The 22,200-nt window shown below is 44.0% G+C and overlaps 1 protein-coding gene across 10 annotated transcripts in view; it reads left to right on the plus strand.

The window, feature by feature from the left end:
* The window catches only part of Mical (Molecule interacting with CasL), a 61,139-nt gene that overhangs the window by 33,128 nt on the left and 5,811 nt on the right, over nucleotides 1-22,200 (plus strand). For 8 of the 10 annotated variants that reach the window (XM_086991972.1, XM_086991973.1, XM_086991975.1 and 5 more), the window contains 19 exons: nucleotides 130-390; nucleotides 628-753; nucleotides 991-1,232; nucleotides 1,542-1,785; nucleotides 1,995-2,245; nucleotides 2,410-2,663; nucleotides 2,898-3,388; nucleotides 4,559-4,684; nucleotides 4,845-5,009; nucleotides 5,281-5,663; nucleotides 7,519-7,722; nucleotides 8,460-8,609; nucleotides 8,777-9,135; nucleotides 10,033-10,167; nucleotides 16,272-16,618; nucleotides 16,878-18,477; nucleotides 18,937-19,774; nucleotides 20,036-20,470; nucleotides 20,856-21,949. In XM_086991972.1, coding sequence (XP_086848098.1) covers nucleotides 130-390; nucleotides 628-753; nucleotides 991-1,232; nucleotides 1,542-1,785; nucleotides 1,995-2,245; nucleotides 2,410-2,663; nucleotides 2,898-3,388; nucleotides 4,559-4,684; nucleotides 4,845-5,009; nucleotides 5,281-5,663; nucleotides 7,519-7,722; nucleotides 8,460-8,609; nucleotides 8,777-9,135; nucleotides 10,033-10,167; nucleotides 16,272-16,618; nucleotides 16,878-18,477; nucleotides 18,937-19,774; nucleotides 20,036-20,470; nucleotides 20,856-21,949 — 7,705 coding nt within the window. The remainder of the gene's footprint in view (nucleotides 1-129; nucleotides 391-627; nucleotides 754-990; nucleotides 1,233-1,541; nucleotides 1,786-1,994; nucleotides 2,246-2,409; nucleotides 2,664-2,897; nucleotides 3,389-4,558; nucleotides 4,685-4,844; nucleotides 5,010-5,280; nucleotides 5,664-7,518; nucleotides 7,723-8,459; nucleotides 8,610-8,776; nucleotides 9,136-10,032; nucleotides 10,168-16,271; nucleotides 16,619-16,877; nucleotides 18,478-18,936; nucleotides 19,775-20,035; nucleotides 20,471-20,855; nucleotides 21,950-22,200) is intronic. The other 2 variants (XM_022809798.2, XM_022809800.2) reach the window with 2 other exon arrangements.

The raw sequence follows: 22,200 nt of genomic DNA on the forward strand, positions 1-22,200 counted from the left end.
TATCAATTGTTACCGACCGTCAACAACATGATAAAATATCGCGTACGCAAGCATTAGTCATTTCCATCAGCTCAGCTTTAACATGACCACATCTGTGACTTCTTCCTTGGCCTATTTGCAAAATTATAGGACCAGCTTCCTCGGCTGGAGTTTGCTGTAAATCATTACGGTCAACCAGACGTGGCCATGTTCGACTTCACGTCAATGTACGCGTCCGAAAACGCAAGTCGAATGGTTGAGCGACGCGGCAAGAAGCTCTTGCTGTGCCTTGTGGGTGACTCACTATTAGAACCTTTTTGGCCAACGGGGTCTGGCTGTGCACGAGGTTTCCTTAGCGCCCTCGATACCGGCTGGATGCTGAAAGGCTGGGAGACGCAGCCGCCAGTCAAGGTAGTTAAAATGATCAACTAATAATTGTAATCAATTAAAAATTATTTCTTTCTGCGTTGTTAATTAATGATTTTTTTGTGCTTAATTTTTAGTAGTAGACCAATATATAACTAGTTTGTTACTCGTTTTTTAGACTCAGCATCGATATCACTAACATCTTAACGATTCATTGCAAATTCTTAGTAGTTGTAAAGAGCAGTACAGGAACAAATCAGTTTTACTCTTTGCCAACTGCAGGTGATAGCCGAGCGTGAATCAATTTATCGTCTTCTTAATCAGACCTCTCCTGAAAATCTCCATAAAGATGTTAACCAATACACGATCAACCCGGCAAGCCGATACCTTAGTTTAGGCACAAGCAAGGTGCGTGTGCTCCATTTATGGCATTTCATTAAGTACTTCACCGTTTTAATGAACCTATATAATAACAACAATAGTAATAATAAATACTTCACCCTCTAATCAGGGCCTGTCTGACTTTTATGCGTACGCGTATAATACGATAATCGACCGTATATAGTACGATACAATCGGTAACGATTGGGTTCGTAAAAGCTTTTCCTTGGTCAGCGATTCCTGAAAATGTTTCAAACTCTATAGGTGCTACCGGGTGAGGTACAGCACCTCTGTGACCTCGAGACAATAACGCTGGACATCACCGATAGCGAAATGGAGCTGGCACTTAGCTCAATGGCACGAAAGAGACTGCGAAATCGTAGCATAGTCAATCCTGACAGCTTACAACTTTGGTGCGAAAAGCAGGTTTACCAGTATAATATCTCTATAGAGGACATGACAACGAGTTGGAAGGATGGAAGGGCACTCACGGCCATTTTACATCGGTAAAATGAAGTTGATTGTTATTTCTATAATTTGTTTATCAGACCGAAGGCGTTATAAACAACTGCTGTTATTAGATTTGACAAAAGGCTAAGCCGAGAAGACACTTAATATATCGTAAAATCTATTCAGAATATTCAATACTACTGCTTGAATATGAAAACTTTCAAACTTTTCGGGTAGCGGATCTAATGATCATTTAGGCTTTTCTGTATGTTTTTATCGTAGTTTTTTTTTCTATACTACAGATCGTTGCAAATGATTGATTTGCACTGCCTATGATTAATCCAATAATTATGTCTGGTTTTCAGTTACCGCCCTGAGTTGATAGGCCATCCATCTGAATTGGACGTGAGTCCGTCATCCGCGGCAGGTAACTGCCAAAGAGTATTCGATCTGCTCGAACGTGAATACGGGATCCCGCCGGTAATGACCGGTCAAGATCTTGCCGCCAGTGAAATACCTGATAAGCTAACGATGGTCAGCTATTTGACCCAAGTATATGAAACCTTCCGTGGAGCGATTCCTAGACCTCCCGGTCGCTCAGTGTATAAGGTTAGTTAGAATCTTCGAGGCGTATGGAAGCTGGAAAACCTAGATTTACCGAAATTACCCTAGCTGTTTCTGCAAAAGAATTAGAGCTATGTCACGTTGGGATCACTCATATATAAAACATAGCTTATGAATGTTAAAGAGCGTATTCACTGTACGTTAGTCTAACTGGATCAATTTTATTGTATCCTCCTTTGTATATCTTTTCTTAGTTTGATGACTTGCTCGAAGAACAAGAGAATTCGCGGCCTGCAGCACCCAGAGCAGACCTTAGACAGGCCGTGGAAAAGTATCGGCATAGTGGCGGTTCGCATGGCCCGTTACGGGAAGCGCGATCAAGATCACTCTATGATTCGCCTTTTAGCAGCGGCAATCCCAATGCATTACCTGCTAATCTTGCCACAGACGAGGGGTACTCACATGAAGCGGCCAAACGATCCAAGATGACCGAACGAGCCTGGAGGTGCTTAGATGGGCCTGGATTTTTATTTGGACTGTTTTAATTGATTCAGGAGGCGTCAAATAGTGACGCTGCATAGAAAAAAGGGAGTTACGTAATAACGAAGAAATAACTGAACCTAAATTTAAAGGACTCAGGATATTCACTAATCTGCTAGTGACTTTCAGAGCGCGTACCCATCTCGAGGCAATGACTCGTGGTCATGGAGGTGTTCGAGCTAATGACGTGACGCCCGAGCTCGAACGTGTTGCCGACGTCATGGACCGAAAGGCATTCAACGCACGCAAAGAACGCTTGCAGGAGCAATGGAAGTTTGACTCAACGGGTGCACGAATCTATGGTCCCCTTGAGTCGACAGATGGGTTTCACCAACAGCCGCCGCCTCCACCCAAGGGAATCCCTAGGAAGAGCTATGCATTAAGTAAGTTTGCGACACACCGTTCCCCCCATTTATGGGGTGTTTAAACCAGGCATTACATCATTTTAATATCTGCAAAGGAGTGGCTCCGATAAATCACGTCAAAGTATGAAATTACATATAGAACCTCACCACTGCATTGTAACTGAATATTCACCAGACACGTGTATATGAACTTTTTTTTATCTTCAACTGTTTTTCCTATTATTTTGCGGTTCCAACTCACCCTCTTTATAGCGCAACGACCCTCAATTCGTGAGCTTCAGCAGCAGCTGTTAGATCTAGAAAAGGGCGTCAGTGCGGGAGGCAGCGCGAAGAAGACCGCTCCGCCAGGACACTATGTAGGCAAAATCGGCAAGGATGATTGGAACGTTCGTCAGCTTGAGGAACGACTTCGAGAACGCGAGAAAGGTCGCGCCGACAGCGGCAAGAAGAAATCGCACGTCGAAAAGCCACAGGTAGATTGGGCTTCGTTTCATTCTACAGCTACTTCCGGTGCTCAGGAAGCGCTTCAGACCGCTGACAACATTGATGACCCCGAAAAGGAAGAGGAGGAGAAGGACGACGACGATGAAGAAACTGTCGGAGCGAATCGTGGGTCAAGTAGGGAAGCTGGGAATAGACCCCCCAACGGTGTCGTTTTTGCGAGCACCCCTCTGAGGGCGGTCGCCGGCCATGGCGCGAACGGATCCGCCGCTACGTCAGACAAAAATCAGGAGAAGATGCGAGTGAGTGGTTGGCCGATTGGACTGATTGATGATTGACTGTGTCCTTGGATTAGATTGTGTTGAGGAAGAAGTAGTATGATTGAATGGTGTCGACTCGATTTTTCGTCAAATTTATTTCGGCCGTGCCTTTCAAGCACTAAATGGCTTAATTCATAAAGTTATGTTTGGTTGATTGGTATCGGACGTTTGAGGCATTGAAAAATTAATAGAATGGAAATATAAGATTAGTATGAATGTCAATCAAGGGAGTTGCACATCTTTAATAGACGGGCACCCAAAATTGATGATTGATTGATGAATGAAAGTCCACTTAGATGGTCCATCCAGCGCGGATTTAAATAGGAGTGCATTATGAATGCGGGACATGACAGATTTGCTATGTATCTATTTTTGACAAATTTTTACATCGATGAGAAGGTTTGACAAGAAGTTCATGCCAACATTGCGTGGAAGAACAATTAAAGTTACTCAACCCTTTGGTGTTCATCTGTTGTTTGAATCAACTTGTGAGTATATTTATGTGTGAGTACTTAAGCATACTCTTCATCTTTGGATATGCGTCTGCTTTGTCGTGTAAACGTGCGCTTCCTGAGTCCCGGGACCATCGATTATGTACGCGACTAGCGATCTGCTCCGATCTTATCCTGGTGTCGTTGCAGAATTCCAAGAAGATCTTGTCAGTGCGACGAAGCCATAAACGTGCTTTCCCTATGTGACACGTTCATTTTACGTACAAATTCATGTTACACGTATATTTTTACATAATGTAACTAAATTAGAGGATTTCCTAAAATTAATTTCGATGAAATTATACTGTCAGGACCGAAAAAACGTAAGATTTGAATAGCGGCCGCTCGTTAAGCAGTGTACACACAGTTTAAATTATTGAATTATTATAATTAATTTGTTACGATTTGTAGACGGTAAAATTATTCAACATGCCACATTAGTATGCTAAATTTTCCTGACGAATTAAAGGTCGTCGATTGTACATAGAGTGAAGCCTGTTAGAAAACTGTTCATTGTCAGTGAAACCTCTGCAAGCAAACTGTTCTATTCATCAACGGGACAACAGGTAATCATATCACTAATAGCGATTCGTAGCTGAGCTAAAAGTATATGCTACGAGTGCATAATCTATAACATGGTGTATTTGATACTTTTTCACAGATGTTTGAGGAAGTATTCCGTGATAAACGTGCCCAAATGGAAGGTCGACTACGCGGTGAAAATCCTGAGAGGGCCAAATACGGAGTCATTGACGAGAAGCTTCAGCGGGTAGAAAGACAGCTTAAGGTAACATTGGCATCACCGTTATCAACTATAAAATAATACTCTATTCAAAGAGACCACTCATTGCAAGATTGTTACGTCAACTAATTATCAATAAACGTTACAAAAATATTTGCAAATAGGTGATATGATAGCTCAAATTTTTACAATTTTCGCATTTCAGGATGGAGGAGTAATCATGGACGTGGGGGAACGCGGTCGCAATAAAGTAGCTCAGTTGAAGAATATTCTTGACGTTAAGGCGCAACAGAACCGTCCCGCTCCTGTAACTTGTCTTAACCCACCTAAAGTGAACAAGTACCTAAGCAAGGACTACCTTGCATATAAGGTAGGCACACATAATAACAATCTGAATTATCATTGCTTCCTCTTTCTAGAAAGCCGAGAAATCAGGAGATTGCAAAAAGTTCACCTTCTAGAAGACCAGACTTGGTCTTCATTTGCAAACTACAGATAAATGTACTTTATCTATAGACATCAAATCCGCGAGTTCAAAGCAGCGTGCCACGACCCAGCTAGCGACTTCGTGAATACGGAATGACATGCTAACTTTAAACCTGCTTCTTGTACCCCATTCTAAATTTTCTTCTCTATTCCAGGAAAAAGAGACTACAAGCGGTTCGTCTTCGGGCGGGACGAGCGGTACCTTAAGTTGCGAGGACTTACCTGGCGTATCAGCAGCTGATCGGGACTGTCTCGACTATCGTTCTGTGCGAGCGCCCGAAATGATGAGATTAGAACTTGTCGCTCTTCGGGATGCTCAGAACTTACCGGAGAGTCCGTACGCAGCCAGTAAAAACTCGTCACTGAGTCGCAACGAGCGGGCGCATGTCGAGGATACTGAACCAGTTGAAGTAAGCCACAAGGTTGAGGCAGGCACAAACATCGCACCAGTGCCTGAGTCGTCTGACCTGTGCTATTTCTGCGGACAGCGGGTGTATCTTATTGATCGACTCAGTGCGGAGGGACACTTTTTCCATCGGTAAATGCGAGGACAAACTCTATATAGTATAGCTTATAGGAAAATATATGGTAGTTAATAGAAGTGGGTGTATGAGTTGAAATAGCGATAACCATTTTGTATACGTCAAATCGAGCTTTATTGAAATAAAAAATTACACATACATGCATGATTACATTACGCAGTAAATTTTAGCTTTGCACATTTGCTCATCGTTCTCTGAAAAATCCAATAGTTTTACATCATATCTGCAGAACAAACAATATAGTAACAAACCGAAGCGTTTCGAAACATAAATAAGTAGAGTTAACATCAAAGAAAGCGCTTATTTTTCATAGTGTGATATTTTTGTTCGGTTTAAATGTAATGCATTTTTGTACAATTGTACTTTTTCTCTCTGATGTTGTTGTACGTGATTGTCTGCGAACCGCAGCGATTTGAACTGTATTTGAAGCGGTCGACTAAAGCTGGACGAAGTGATGGTGAATGGGTCGCCGGTTCACTACCGCGCCTCCCATGAATACCCTCTTCGGAATCTGTTCAAGTACCCCCAAAAGCTCTGTGCGCCAATGGGGCGTGCTGGTGGTGAAAACGACATATGAATTAGGCAAGAAAGATAATAATTAAGAGACAAACAATCCTTTACCCTCATTGTTGCTGCTGCAAGGCTGCTACTACAAGACCTAACCTAACCTCATCAGTGACGATTATGGCCATGCTTGTGATGGAGTGTCTCTTGCCATCCGGCCCGAAAGAAGCAAGTACGTCATCACTGACTTTTGGGCAGGGCCCGAAAAAACCTATTCAAAGCTGTAGTGTATGCGTAGTTCATGGAGAAAAATACTAAACATTTTGCCTGTCAACTTTTAGCTTCAGAACGACATTACTGGCCGTATTAATCGAACAAAAAATCCTTCTTCATAGAAAAAACCCTAATCCCTGCAGATTGTCGCGCTGACTTCACCTGAGCCATAATCGACAATGTTGTTCCTCGACAATTGGTTTGCTATGTTGAGCTGTTTCGTGTGCATTTAGAATTTGATGAACCAAAAAAAAGTGAGCAGCGGGTTTATGATATTTGAATTCACCATAGTAATTAGTCTATGCAGATGGCCTATAGTAATGGTCTAAGCTTAGAGTCGTCTTTAACACTGAATTGGCATTTTGGTAACCATACAAAAGTTTTTAATCAAGTATATGTTTTAGAAAACATATAATTTTTTTTTTTCTAGAGGATAGTAAATGTTGGAAATAACCTCTTCCTTAATAGACATTTAATAAGCTTGTTGTAATAGCACAACGCAGCTGTGTGTCTTCATTATGTCTATGGGGCATTTTGCATTTTCGAGTTAGCCGGATGTCATAGAGTATCTTCAACGTCTATTATGCTATCGATTTTTTCATCTAGCACAAATCTTACCCCCTGTTTTTCACACAGCAAATTTTTGTCTCCTAAACATGCTACCAAACATTTATCAAATACTCATCAATTTTTAAGTGGTACCCTCAAGTGGGGCTGTTAATTCAATCCAGAAAATCTAAAAATTGTGTAATATGTATGTGTATGCGCGCGCGTGTACAAGACAAACGAGCTGTGAATAAGCGGCCTTTTCTTGGTTTTTTGTCTCCAGCGATTCGTACCTTTTGTCAACTACTAGCTCTAACCTTGATGTCCATCCTTTACTTGCTCCCCAATTTTTGGTCCCGGTCTCGTTGCTGGCACCCAACTATGTTTCCATTCCACTGGATCACATCGGCCATTCGCTATTCATCAACCAACTCTACTTTTTGCTCTATTTTCGACGTCGTCTCACGACATCTGTCAATCCGACCGACCGCTTTCCCTACCTCTCTCCCTCCCTCCGTGTTCTTCTAGTTCGTGTCTTCGTTGCGAATATTGCGACGATAATCTTCGTATCGGCTCATACGCATATGATAGCTCGGGCGTATGCCGTGGCAAATTCTTCTGCGTGCAGCACTTCCGCATGGAGAAGCCGTCAGCACGATGGACGGCAATGATGCGACGGAAAGAGGCGTTTCTTCAGGAGGAACCGAGACCTGCACAAATTCTACCAACGACGTATGTGACTACTATATAGTAAATGCATAGACATGTGCTTGAGTTAGTCACGAACATATTAAAAACTTAAATTAAAAATAGTAGAACAAATTAGAGCGAGTAAGAGATCGATTTGTTGAACCAGTAAGTGTACAGAGCAGCATGCATATAAGCAGAATTAAGACCGGTAAGGGCCGTGGCAAAATGGACAATGAAACTTTTACAATGAAATAAGTCTCTGGTCACTACAACACATACAATTAGAAGGCGAGTTCTTGAGTTGAGCGATAAGATAAGGGCGATTCTAAAATTTAGATAGTTTCGGCCGAACTTTATGAAGTTCGAGGGTAAAACAGGCCATTATAACAAGTGTCCCAGAAGTGTTACGTTTCCGCCCATCTTCTCTATCTAGGTTTTACATATTTATAGAGCTTTTTTAGTAGTGTTTTTTGCATGTACAAACGTAATATGGTCTGATACCGTTGCTGTCCGCCTAATTCTTTACTGTCCAACCTAACTGTTAAATGCAAGTCACGACAACGCAAAATGAAAAACGTTTAATACGTACGTTGTCTTGTTGAATGAACTACCTACCGTACGCCTCACAGTAAAGGCCTAGTATCATACTAGAGGGACCTTCTAGAGTAACCCGCCCGGTGGATGTTCGGCCTCACTTGATATAATGACCTGTGCACATGTACCCTCTGCGTTCATTCCGCATTTCTCACGTGCGTATTAAAAAAACTGTTAATCGGTAGGGAGGAGACACCAGGAGATCGTTCCGTAGAACCATCGACTGCATTGCAAGACACGCAGACAGTACAGACATTGGCACCGCAGCGAGTGACGCCCGAACAGGCGTTAAGGCACCAACCGGGAATTAGCAACAGCCTTATAGACATAGATCGGTAAGAGCTTCCGAAAATTGTTTGATCACCTTTATGTCCCAAGATGTTCCTTTTTACATAATAAAAAATAAATATGTTTGCAATCATGCTCGAATCAAGAGGCCAAACAGTGCGTTTTCCACTAAAGAGGTATGTTCACCCGATTTACACGGTTTAAATAAAAACAGTGATCGAACACCAGAGCGCGCCGAGTTCGAAAACCTCGGCGACGCGTCCGAACTTATGGATCAGGACAACTTGCTCAACTCGGAGTTAGACGAAGAAGAATTAACTCAGCGGAACCTCGGCGCCATTGAAGTCCAAACCGATGATGACCTCGAACAGTTGAGCAGCGATGACGAGGATGAAGATCAGGAATTGATGCTTCGTGCGGGTGCAGTGCAGGGTCTTGCGGCAGACGCTGATGCAACCCGGCATCTAGCCGAAACGTGGAGCAAAAAGCACAATCAAAGCTGTTGTGATAGCGATGAGGAAGAGCTCACGGATGATACTACCGATGAGGAAACCTCCACCGAAAAGGATGAAGGCAAGTTATTTAATGGTATCGTAATTCAATGAAAAGAAATTGAACTAAACCGAAGTTATTCATTTGAAATGTCGTGTTTTCAAACAGCATCTGCATTGCCGCCTTTCAAGGCGTTGTTTCTGCTGTTCGTTACAGCTATTTGGTTATCGTCTTTAACTAAATGGTCGACTGTTGTAGAGTAACTTTTCACTTTTTCGAAGGCAAGTATTTTTCTGTGATAACCTTCATCCTATTGCCTCAATCCTTTTTCGAATTGTTCAATCGTTCTGCTTGAAAAGATAGATTGTAACCTCGATCAGATCGAGACAAATGCTTTTTCCATGTCTTGATACTTGAGAATCCTTTTCTTAAGGCTTTCCTTTAGCGCTTTGCGACCCGAAACAACGAGGTATGGTAAAGTCTTTCGTCCGATTATGTTTTCCGACGAACGAGCGAGGTTCATCTTTTTTTGCATTTTATTGTAAGGATGTGAAAGTGAATGCATGACTAGTAGCTAGGTTCGATTACAGCCTAAACTGTGCAAGCATGCGGATGCGATAAACCCGCCTGCGGCTAAATAAATACACGGCATACTGAAATGCACCTACACATATATATACGCAATAGGTATTATAATTGAACGATGATACAAAAACAAAAGTAGCCTTCGAATAACAATTGCGAATTTATTAACTACTGCATATTATCCCATAGCAATCTATGGCAAGCTAAATATTTCTAGCATCCAATATGGTCTCTTATTCAAAAGTGGAGTTATCCAATCAATACAGTAGAGATATGAGTCGATGTGCATGAAGTGACCTACTGTCATTGTCACTGATTGTGCTTGTTTTACTCTTGCCCTGTGATTTTGCCCGCGCGTGGTTTGTTCTGACGTGTCGCTGTCCTGTGTCATAGGCGCTACAACAGATGACGTGGACAGTGATTACGAATACGCATCGGATTCGCAACATCCTCAACAACAAAATTCTCTGATTGCAAACAACACGACGGCGGAGGAGCGCTCGAGCGTCCCCGACGAGATCTCCGATGGTATGCCCTTTTTGTTAATTAATCTTGCATATGGGTGGTAATTTCCTTATATTTATTTGGTATATAAATGTTTGATAGATAATATCCTTTGCATCGTTCTGTTGTTTTTTTACAAAAGGAGCAGGTTGCCTAGGGGCACGGCTGCTACCATATGTTGTAGTGAATTACGTTGTTGTTTAAAGTGGGCGTTCATTTATTTATGATACTTGATAGCAAGTGAAAACGTTTAACGCAGTAATGAACGTTTTCATTTTTTGCTTATATATATTGTTATTATGATTAGTGCAATTTTGCGTATGCTGTTTTTCACAGAAGCCTAAAAACACACTAAAAGATGAGTTAATATGTGTCGGAACGTGCTGTATTTATATTAATAATTAATTTTGAAACGAAATAAGTGTGCCCGTTAGACTCGATGATTGTTTGCGTATGTCTAAATTCGGCTAAACCTCTATGTCGGCGTTGAAATATAATTTTTTTCTATGCTATTAGAAGATGACAATAATTAAAAAAGCCCCACATTCTATCAATACGTTTTAAAATGTCTATGGTAAAATTGCTCAGCTCTTGTTGTGGCCTTCGCAATCGTTGTAAGCCGTACGAGGCATATGACCCCTGAAAACCATATTTAAATATTTGTTTTTAAGACGTAGCTCTCCCTATTCTGTTTGGATAACAGTAAAACGCTACTTCCATAACTGACAAATTAGCTGGAGGAACGTATCGGCTGCTTTTTTTGTTGGTGATCGTTGGCATTTGGTTTTTCAAAGGACTTTTTTTGACTGGTTTCTATAGTTTGCTAGTGAGGCAGGCTATGGCAGACTCAAATCGCTGAGTTTGACGAACGGTTTTCTCTAGTAACTGTCTCAATTACGACCTCAACGAGTACCTCACTTGCTTCAGGCGCTGCAGTGGAAATGCTGCGTTCTCGGTGTAGCGGCCTCGCAAGGCTGCTATACGATCAAGCCTTAACAGAGGCTTACCTGGGTCGTTCGAGTGGCAATAGCAGTTCGGATTCGGAAACTCTTAACGAACCATCATCTCGGCAACCAGCGCGAGTCCTCTGTGCGCCAGCTACACGACCGCCAGCGCCGCCACAGTATCTTGAAGTCACAAAAAGAGAGTCACAACAACAACAACAACAACAGAAACAACAACAACAGCAGCAGCAGCAGCAACAACAACAAAAACAGTATCAACAACATCGACCACAGCCACAGAAACCGTTGCCGTCATTTGTGTTCCCGTCAGATCCTAATGCCTTCTCCATGCCACAAAGTGTGTGTCGCGCCTTTCCTCCTGAGGACAACGGCGTGCTGGCGGGTCCAATTTTTGGCCACTCTGGGGATAAGCAGTTTTTAACTAGCAGCAGCAGCAGCAGCAATAATCGTAACAGTAACAATTATAATACTAGCAGTAGTTACCGTAACCAGAATAACCAAACGGGTAGTAACCCAGACTTACAAAACGCTTTCAAGTTTGCTGTGTCAACTAACAGTGTTGTCAAAACCAACAACAGTACCACTTTCACCAGCAAGAACAACATCAGTGGCAAAAGTCGTAATCACAATAGCTTTTCGCCTGGACCGGCTTCATCTTGTATTCAGCGTAATAACAGACGACCGCTGAAACCTGTACATTTGCATGCCCCAGTGTATAGGGAAGTGCCAATGGTGTCAAGGACTCAGCCGCTGCATAGTACAACGAGTTTAACCGACAACTGGGAATTGTCGATGTCGCATGAGCCGGCTCTAGTTAGAAAATATCAGCCGATCAACATACCGCCTGCATTTTTTAATTCGAAATTATCGAAGTCTAACAAAGCGACCAGTGTGTCGATGAGCAGCCTATTCAGCTTCAATCGCGAGCCCCGACAAGACAGTGACAAGGAGCGCCGTGCGTCACATGAGAAACTGCGGTTCTTTGGCGATTTCGACGAGTTGCTCAATGCTAAGGGCGAATGGCTTGAGAATTGCGATCGATTTCTCCGTTCAGTTTCACGAGTGGAAAAAGACAATAGTGCGCGAAACGTTCCGCCACCGCCTCCGCCGAAACCTATTTCAATCAAGCCTCTGCTGACTCCCCAACCCCCAAGGCCCTCGTACGGCCGTTCACTATCCGAAGGTCCGGCTAGCGCAAGTGTAGATAATTCTCCAGCACTTTCGACACTCACCAGAGCGAAGAGCTTCATGCCTCACAGCCGAATTGCCTCAAACGACTCTGTCATTTCAACGGTACGACATACAAACTTGCTTTCGAGGATCCCGCCGAGAAGAACCTCGGATAGCAAACTTGCTGAAAAATTCAAACGTAATAGCCTAATTTCAGAAGAGGAACGCACTGAATCGCTTGAAAAAATGTCGGAAGGAAGTTTTCTAAGGCGGGCGTTCGATGGCGATCGTGACGCGGGTTCGCGGGTACGAAATTCGCCCTTCCGAAGGGGCAGCTGCGATATCTTGCACTCGACGCAGTTTAATGAGCCCAGGCAACGGCCCTCCGGTTCTCCGCCGTTACTATCCTTAAAACAATTGAGCCTTCCGTCGAAAAGTCCCGATGCAGTGGCTCAACATAAGAACAGCAACAACGGACGCGGCAGTAAAGAGTCACTGCCATATTCTGTAACTTCGTCGGCAGAACGCGCTGAAAAGAAGACTTTAAATGGTACTACTAGGCCCACCAGATATAATCCTGTCCTTCTCGTAATACCGAGAATAAGTGTTGCTTCGAGCAAGAAGACTCAAAAAACCATTTCAACGCCTGCCCTAAAACGTAGTCCCTCAAAGACAAGCATCACGTACTGGGAAGATTTTGTGGACCCGGCGGAGCCGTCAAAGGTAAAGATATGTGATGTTAACCTTGAAAGGACTAACAATAGGTCGAATTCAGATATGAGTGCCGACTGTGTTTATTCCAGTGGTAGGTGTGATACGGAACCGGAACGGCTAATGGATGAAAAATCAAAGCCCCGACAACCTGATACGCAGGTGCATACGCCCAGTCGTAATAGAGCCTTTTCTACTGCGCGAGGTGCAATTGGGTCGTCGTCGCCAATAATAGACGCAATTCACAATGAAATGGATTTCGAAGACAGCCTTCGTAGCGCCAGTGTGAACTCGGCTCTTAAGGAACTAAACGTTACGTTGAAAGAAATGGAATTGGGTACTAAGGTTCCGAACAGTAGCTCCTCCTCGAAGAAGAAAAAAGGCGGTACAACTGATAATAACTGCGTAATGTGCTGAGTGCCGACGGTACACACAACGAAGCACATGAACGACGCTGTTCCTCTCTTTGTTGGCAGCGTTGTTATCACGCAGTGTCGTAGAAATGCAAGATAATCGTAATGCAACAACAATGGTCTTGTACAAGTGGAGTCGACTTATTCTGGGCCTGGATACAAGATAAGGATGCGTACTGTAGTTGAAGCCTGGAAGAAATTTCATCAAGTCTCTGCTTATTGCTTGCTTTTGTGTCCTTTAATTAAATGTGTTAATTATTATAAAGAACCACGCATTCGGCATCTCAAGGTCATGTATTCCACCGTTGTCTTTGCTCGAGGTCGTAACCGAAACCATTGGCTGACTTCCGTCTGACGTCGTATTGCGTAAATGCACTACACTGCCGAATAACTTTGTTTTAACTTACTTCTAGCATAATATGCCTATTTATGAAATCATGTGTGTAAGCATTAACGTATCAACACTTTACAAATGCTATACAAGTGCTCCATTCATCCGACGTCCATCTTCGAATAGCGACACTTATTACGAGACATCTAGCTACAACTAAGAAGTGGTACACTTTTGTATGAGCTTGATAATTTGAGCACATAACGGCTATTACTAAAAATGTAACGTGCAAATAAATAACAAACAGATGTAGCGAACAGCTTCAGACAAACGTCCCCAATACAGCATATAAACAATGACAGCAAAATATGTGTGACAGCAGGCGCTTCAGCTGCGGAAAAGCTGGTCGTGGTTATGAACCTGGTGCAAATTGTTCGTTAAAGGTAGCCAACGTTAGATGGCTAAGCTCACATTTGCTCCGTGATGGCCCATTCTTCTTCCCCTCCTGATCAAACCACCCAGACATAGTGCACTGCCTTCATCAGACATTTACGTCAACGAACGAGATTTATACATTAACGTCGAACTGTTGGTAAGAGCGTAAAGCTAACTATTGGCTTCCTTAACGACCTCTTACTCTAATGCTGCAACATTCTACAATACGCAATTTGGACTTGACTCTAGCCCGCTATCTAAAAACATCTAAAATAAACGTTCTGAATTTTACGTCTGACACTGCCGTTAACTTCAGATGTTAAACGCAATTACTATACCATTACTGCTATTGCTGTGATTCCGACTTGCCCCCCTTCAAGAGCTCATTGGCAAAGTTCGGCGCAGATGGATGTTTGCCAGTGGGAAGGTCGGTGGTTTCTCGCTTCTGTGCGTTCATCTCGGAACGAAGAGGTCGTCTTCTTCTTTGCCTTGTCGGGATACGGCTTTGATGGCACAATTGAAAAAAGCAAACGTACTTTTTACAAGGGCCTTAGCGCTTCGCCTTAATGATCATTTTTTCCATGCGACGATGCTTAAATACTCAAATTTCGGTCCCTTTTCTGCATAGCACGATTACGAATTCGAGATGATCGCTCTTTCGACGATCTTTTACGGATATGGCGGGCTTTTACGCAGTCTTCATAAGCTTGATTCGAACTTAAATGCGCGCTGTGTATCCGTTTCTCTACTGATTCACGGGTGTCGCTATGATCACTGTCACCGACTGTAATGAAATTTAACCAGTTTACTCGACACTGTCGTACGCATGGCTGAATAATTCGCAGGTCGGTCATGACACTGCACGCAGGGATTCGGCCGTGTCAATATTGCCTACAATTGGCTGATTTTACCTCGAGTTCACGTACATCCTTACGTTTTAGTTATCGCTTTATTGGTAAAGCCTGCCAGGGAAGACACCGGAATAGCAGCATAATAGAATGCAATCTTTAAACGTTGCCGCCTAACTGCACGTTAGTCATGATTAGGGAAACGCGACAGGCAGCTCGCAGACAACATCATCATGTTCATTAGGACAAAGTGCCTATTGTTGATTATGATTTTAGTATCTCGATTGGTCAATGTTTGTTACCCGAAACATAGAAACTAACGAAAAAAGTGAAGTAACGTAAAGAGAGGGCCTAAGTCCACTGTTGGTAGAATGGTTTGAAAAACAATCCTTGGAAAAAGGAAAATTAATTGTTTAATAGAAACTAACTACGGCCTTATCGGTCTGCTTTTCATATTGTAAATGCCTTATTATGTTTATGCGGCGTTCCGTTGATGTTGTGCGTTGTTATCTACTAGATGTCCTGTCTATAACGTTTAAATGTGGCTTGTCTTATTTGTAACGTATGTACTATGTTAGTCATTAGCATTGCTAAACAGAAATATATTTTGCCAACTGACTCTAGTGTTCCACGAATTCAATCAAGAAATAACGGGCATACGTTTCTACATGTCGAACTTTCAAAACCGTCTATTATTTTCAAAACTGTTTGTAAATTTATTGTCCTATTTACGCCTAAACGTACGAGATATCATTAAGTGTGGCATAGATTGCAATGGCCAAAAAGAATATGACCAAACCAATTATGAGACCTAACCTATTCATGTCTGTTTGGATGAAAATCGCGTGATTCTATGTATTTTAAACCACTGCGGTTTTTCGTTGAGCCATTCCGATAACGTTAAAATCGAGTCCCTTTAACAAGTTTCATTTGTATAGTATACATCTACGAATCTCATATTGTTGCGTTCGTTCGGCTTAACTCACGCGTGATGATTATAAGAAGCTATTTCGTACTAGCTATTTGGCGATTTCTTCCTCTAGTGATGCACGCAGTTCTTTGCTTAATTCTAGATAACCGTAGTAATTGCAGAGTGTCATAGCCTGCGACTGCAATGACTTACCAGTAACAAACTGTAAAAAAAATACCATACTTATCTTTCACTAACGAATCTATGATCACGTGCTTGATCCCATTGTGCGCTCCGTCGCGTTCTCCTGGTACCGGCGGCCGCTGGGTTGGATTAATTTTTCAGGTACTGAAGTTGACTATTCGACCATTCGCCGAAAGAAACCCCATGGAGCTGTGGTAACAGCGCCAGTAAGTACGAAGCAAGTTTCGCCTCTGGTTATCGACATAACCAAAAATTCCTCGACGGGTCGAACTCCTGTGGACAATACACCTACGGAAGAGGGTATCGCAACCGCAAAAACCAAGGACATACTTCAGACTCCTGGTGAAGATCACGATGCCGGAGATGAGGGTGGTGGAGATTCAAGCGAGGATGGCCTTACATTAAGTATCACCGACAGCGATGATGACGAGGATGAAATGGAAGCAGATGCAAACGCGGGAAAACCGCATAACGTTACTCAACATAAGGTAGGCCAGCATAGAGCCTACCTTGAGCGAACATACATTGGCAAATAAATTTTTTTTTTTTGATAGAACAGTATGAAATAATCGATACGTGGTAGATTTAGTGCCAAAAGTTGGTTAACTATGACACGTGAACAATTCAGTTGTAGCTATTCTAGAAAAAAGAAGGATTCAGAGAACTAAACTTCCCTTGAAGGGCTAGTGTCAGTTGCTTTCAACTGCCATGGCAATGTTATTATTATATTTTTTCTTGGCCTTCTAGGAAGTGCCAGAAATCGTTGTTCTGGAAGAGGTCGCCTTGCAGGTTACTGGCGACGATCGATGGGGTGAAGATAGCGCACGAGAGGCATTGGGCGACGCCACATCACCTCCGTGGGCAGTTGGTGAGCCTATAACTTTAACCTCACCACCTGAAGATGCCGCAAGCCCTGGTACCGCCGGAGGCAGTGTATCATTAACGGAGGTCAGCGAGTTCAGCTCGAATGAGGCCAGCTCAGACGACAATCGTGAACATGAGCCAGAAAAGATGGACACTGATATCGCAAAAGATTCGACCATTAATAACGACAACCAAAATGGTCATAAAGAGAACGAGATCGATTCAGATTGCTTCGGGACAGAGCCAGATTTGACAAGGGGTACCCACGTAACAGCTATCACTGCTTGTAGACAACAAACGCCCCAGCAGCCGCACTCACCGGCGACTAGTGTACTGCTAGATTCAAGCATTTGTCGCTCGGCTAATCCTAGAGTCCCTCCAAGGGCAAGCTGTGACCAACAACCAGTATCAATAGCAATGACGACAGCAGTAGTAACGTCGCCTTCATATAGAAAGCCAATCTCATCAGAATATCCTACCCCAGACGAGATGATGGATGACGCGCAACAGCTTGAAGAAACGAGCGAGTCCAGTGCAACTAGTACCTTAGGTAGAAAAGCTGAGGAAGTCGATGCTAGCGGTGCGAGCACATGCGTCAGAGCCGCAACTGAGATTATGAACGATGAATCTTCTGCGGCTTGTCGCGAGCAAACAGACTTCGCTAGTATGATGACGCGAAGCGACTCGGCGAGCGACCGAGACCAGCTTATGATGAGCGTCCGCGATGACGCCGATGTCAACGTTGATGGAGATTGTGACGAAGCGTCGCTATTGTCACCGACTTCGCCGCTGTCTCCCAGCGGGAATAACGATGCTAGTGGAGGCCCGTCGCCAGTGTCACCCGAATACGAATCGATCTCGAAGTTGGATGATGATTTTCCGGTGGTTCGGGTCGAGGGATCGTTGTCGGTAAATAACGGCAGCATTGGTCAGAGTGGTACACTTGCACCGGTTGCTACCCTTGAGACGTCGGATGAAGAGGACCTCACGCTGTCGGAGTGGGCGAAAGAGGGCTCAGAGCATGGGAGTGCTTTGGAGGACCTGCATATAACATCACATCAGATTCCGCTCGGCCGTCAGTTACTGTCGCAAACGCAACCACAACAACAACAACAGCCACCTGCTCGCCTGCAAAAAGGCTACACATTTCACTTGAGCGGACGACGTGATGACGCGCTGCCAGCACAGAGGCCTAACCGACTCGAAAAACTAGAAAATAGTAAAAATTCGGAGAATATTGGTAATATCACACCTACAAACTCAACTGATAGACTTAATTTGGTCCACCAGCAACAAAATAATGAAACTCAACAGCAGCAGCAACAGCCAATCCGGATCAGCAGCAACTTACGACCTGGCGGAAAATTGTTGGGCTCTAATCAGACAACCGTGCTATCAGGCCCAGCAAGCGTGACAGGCCAAGGTACGGGCATTCTCGACAATTACAGGACGTTGCCATTTAAAACGCATGCTTCGCTTCTAGGTAAGTTGTCGCGAGCTAATGATGAAAAGTTACAACTGAACATTCATTACAAGAAATATAATTGTGCTTTGGTATGAATGCGCTACCAGTCTAGCCACTGGAATGGCACCCATTCAAGTTAAAAAAATTAATCTAAAAATGCTATTGGCCATTCGTTATATCGTCAGCAATTGGTTTATATGGGTGTAACTTTAAAAAAAATTTACTGGTGTCGTTGGCGCGTTAGTTGAGCAGCTAAAAACCTTTGGCTGAAAAAGCCAAAGAGCTTTCCAGTGTGAACCTCGTAATATGATTATATATACGATTGCAGTGAAATGAAAAAAATAGAGCGTACTACTTATGTATGCATTTTCAATTCGGCTCCCTAATTTACCGGGTCATAACCGGCTAATGTTTAATCATTCTAATATCCGTGTGCTATTATTTCTCTATTCTACTGCATTTATTTACATTTCGTAGGTAATCCGCTTGAGCGTTCGTCAAGCGCTAATCGCATTGATGAAGCGGCTAAGGCGGCGTCCACCAAAAACGCGAAAATTTCTCCACTGCCAAAATTCACCGGGTACGGCGGCCGGTTTGCAGAAAAGATTTGTCGGCCCACCGAGTCGGACTCGATCTATTTAAAAACGTTAAATATTAAGTTAAAGAACTTCGAGTTCCCGTCGATTCGTTCTGCGAATTCTTCGCAGAAGGGTTCACAAGACGACCTGCTCTCTGACGATGACGAGGCATTTCGCACGACCGCCGGCACCGAACTGCAAAAGTCGGCGACTTCGCCAAGTGTGCTCGATCACAACAAAAATCTGCATACAGCCGTGGCTCACGCGACTTCCACAGGACCTCATGGTCGCGAGTGTGACCATCTTATTAATGCTGTAAATACTACCCACCGGGAGCAACAACCAAACCGGCGGGCGACGTCGCCCGGCCGCCTTTCGCAGGTATCACAATCGTCGGTATTGGCCCGCGACCCTGTCGCAGCATTAACACAGCTGAAGGCCGTCAACGAAGCAAGCATCTATGAAAACGTGAACAACCTGCCATATTTTGACGATCGCATCAGTTTGGCAGGTTTTAAGGTAAACAGTGGGGCAAATGCAGCAGTTGGAGCAGCGGCAGGTGAAGGGACGTCTGAAGTTGGCGGTGATATGCCGCCGCCACCGCCACCACCATTGGTGCCAGCACCTGGCAACGATTATTCAGTGTTTGCTACGCCCGACTCGAAAGGTCGAGAGCAATGGCGGTTCAGGACAGGAAGCGTGTCCTCGCTGTGCAGTATTGATCGCGAACGTGCAAGGTGCGTAAGGACTAACGAGTCACACAGAAAGACTATATTAAAAATTGCCGCTGTATGACAGAATTAATAGAAAAAAAAAATCAAGTAGTTTCTTCTTGATTACGGCTGTAAGAGTACCTTCAAAGGTCGTGTTCGTGGTTATTCATAGAGATCATTGTACGTCGGTAAAAAAATGTTCAAGTGTTGCAAGTGATTTCTGTTAATATGAACATTTATGTTTGTCGTTATTTTTGCACGAACATAACAACACGTGTTGAGTAGGCAGGAAGCAAGAGAACGGGCCAAGCTTAAATCGGATGCCGAACTGGGCATCAGTCCGCCTTCAGCCTGTGTTAGACGGCACCGTGATCGATTAGTCAGCGAAGATGGCGCCTGGGACCCAACGGTAATGACGACACAGGGAGCAGTTGGAGCTACACCGATAGCTCGACACGCTGCAACTGGCGTCCATCCGCCACTTAGGCCCCAGTCCGAGTACCTCGAGCGTGCACCCGACCCCGAGATGTTATCAGCTTTTCAGCCTTTACAACAGGCGAAGGCAAGGATAAAAGTGGTGCAGCCAAGTCCGTCGGCGACTGTGTCGACAACCAAATCAACTTCGCTGCCGGCAGCCGCTGGTGATTCCACACGAAAGGTATCCTCCTCAGCGCCAGCCACAAAAGCCCAAAAGACACCTGAAGCGTCCGCCAAAAAGAGGTACGTATTATGTTATGTAAGATCACATTGACTTAGGGACACTCCATTGCAACTTCTTGTAAACCGTTCTTTGCCTCGTTAGCGCTAGCCTACGTATAATAATATCTTGTGTTTGTTAGCATGATTTTTTAGACCGCTAAATCTTTAGCTGAAAAGTCAGCAGGGGCCATAGGCTCAAGTCCGAGCAACAATATATACTACGAGGTAAATGTGATTAAATTAAGCAAAAAAACATTGCAACAGGCACATTGTTTGTGCCTGTAAAGTTTAACAAAGGTTATTTCATATAATATACAATCGGGAAAAGAAGCTTTCAGGTGTTTGGAGCGATTGTACGCGTTATGTATTCAATTTGCCTTTTCCTGTGGGTTTTTTTTTGTTTAAGGTTGTTTTCGAGCGGCGAAAGCAGCCCTTCAAGCAAGACGGGCGCCTCCGATGTGCGGCAATCGAGGCCTAATTCGGCAGGTCATAAGGCACGGAATGCGCTGTTCTCGTTTCTGACGTTCGGCAGTAAGAGTAGCGCAAGTTCCGCTAATTCGACCGGCCACCGCGATAGCAACGGCGGAAATATTAACGGCCAAAACCATCAGCAAGCATCAGGCCGTAAAGACAAACAAGACAAGGGTGAACTTCTAGCGAAAAGCCCTTCAGGCAAGGTGACGATATCGGCCAAACTTAAAATGCTCTCACCAAAGGCACAGGGCAAAACACCACGAGGCTCTCTTGCATCGGTTGACAGTCAAGGCGGTGATCGTGAAGAGGATCACCATGCCAAAACCAGTAGCAAGTTTAGCAAGGATGTCCAAGACAAAAAGCGGAACCTGAGCCAGGACAGCTTGCGGTCAACAGGACATGCAGGCCCATGCACGCCAAACAGTGCTACAGCGTCCAGCGGAGTCCGTAGCGCGGGCAGCTTTTCGGTTGTCACCGAGCTCGGTTTAGTCGGTTCGGTGGGGTCCGGTTTGGGACTGTGCGAGTCGCGGTTAGGCAGCGTTGGCATGAGCACTCTCATATCGGGAACTGATTTGCTGCTTAGCGGAAGTGAGAGCGACAATGATAATGAGCCGTTTCCCGATGTTCAGGACATTCTGAGCGACCGGCGAGTAGAGGCCACCGATAAGGACAAAGCTGAAAGATTCCAGCAGCGTGTATACAAACAGCAGGAGCTAAAAAGGGCGCGATGCGCTCAGGAAATTCAGCGGAAACTGGCCGAAATCGAAGTGGAGCGTGCCGGGATTGAGGCGCGAGGGGTCGACGTAGAGAAAGAACTGCGTCGTCTAGGTCAGGCTCCGGCAGCTCATCTAACAAATATAACAGCGGACAAGGAACGATTAACACAAGAACTGTTCGAACTTCTCCGACAAAAGAATAAGCTTAATCGACGTGAACAGGAGCTGCTTATCCGGGCCAAGGATCTAGAGTTGGAAAACCGGCACGCGAAGTTACAAAAGGAAATGCGAGAACGAATGGCCATTGATGGTAAGTGAAGCATAATCAACTAAAAGAGGAAAATACTTCTGTGTTCGGCTTATGTGGCTTATATGACTGATTTTAATAGGATTAATTGTGGTAGCTAAGGGTCATCCTAACAGTATTTTATGACGGCAGTAGTAACTAGGTAGGACATAGAGTAATTTCAAAAAATTATGTTTTTTTGAAGAAATACCTACCTTCTGACCACTTTCGGAACGACCTTGAGAAAACAGTGAAAGTCTTAGATTTGATATAGA

This window comes from Varroa destructor, unplaced genomic scaffold (genome assembly GCF_002443255.2).
Source record: "Varroa destructor unplaced genomic scaffold, Vdes_3.0 BEIS01000006.1, whole genome shotgun sequence".
NCBI lineage: Eukaryota > Metazoa > Arthropoda > Arachnida > Mesostigmata > Varroidae > Varroa > Varroa destructor.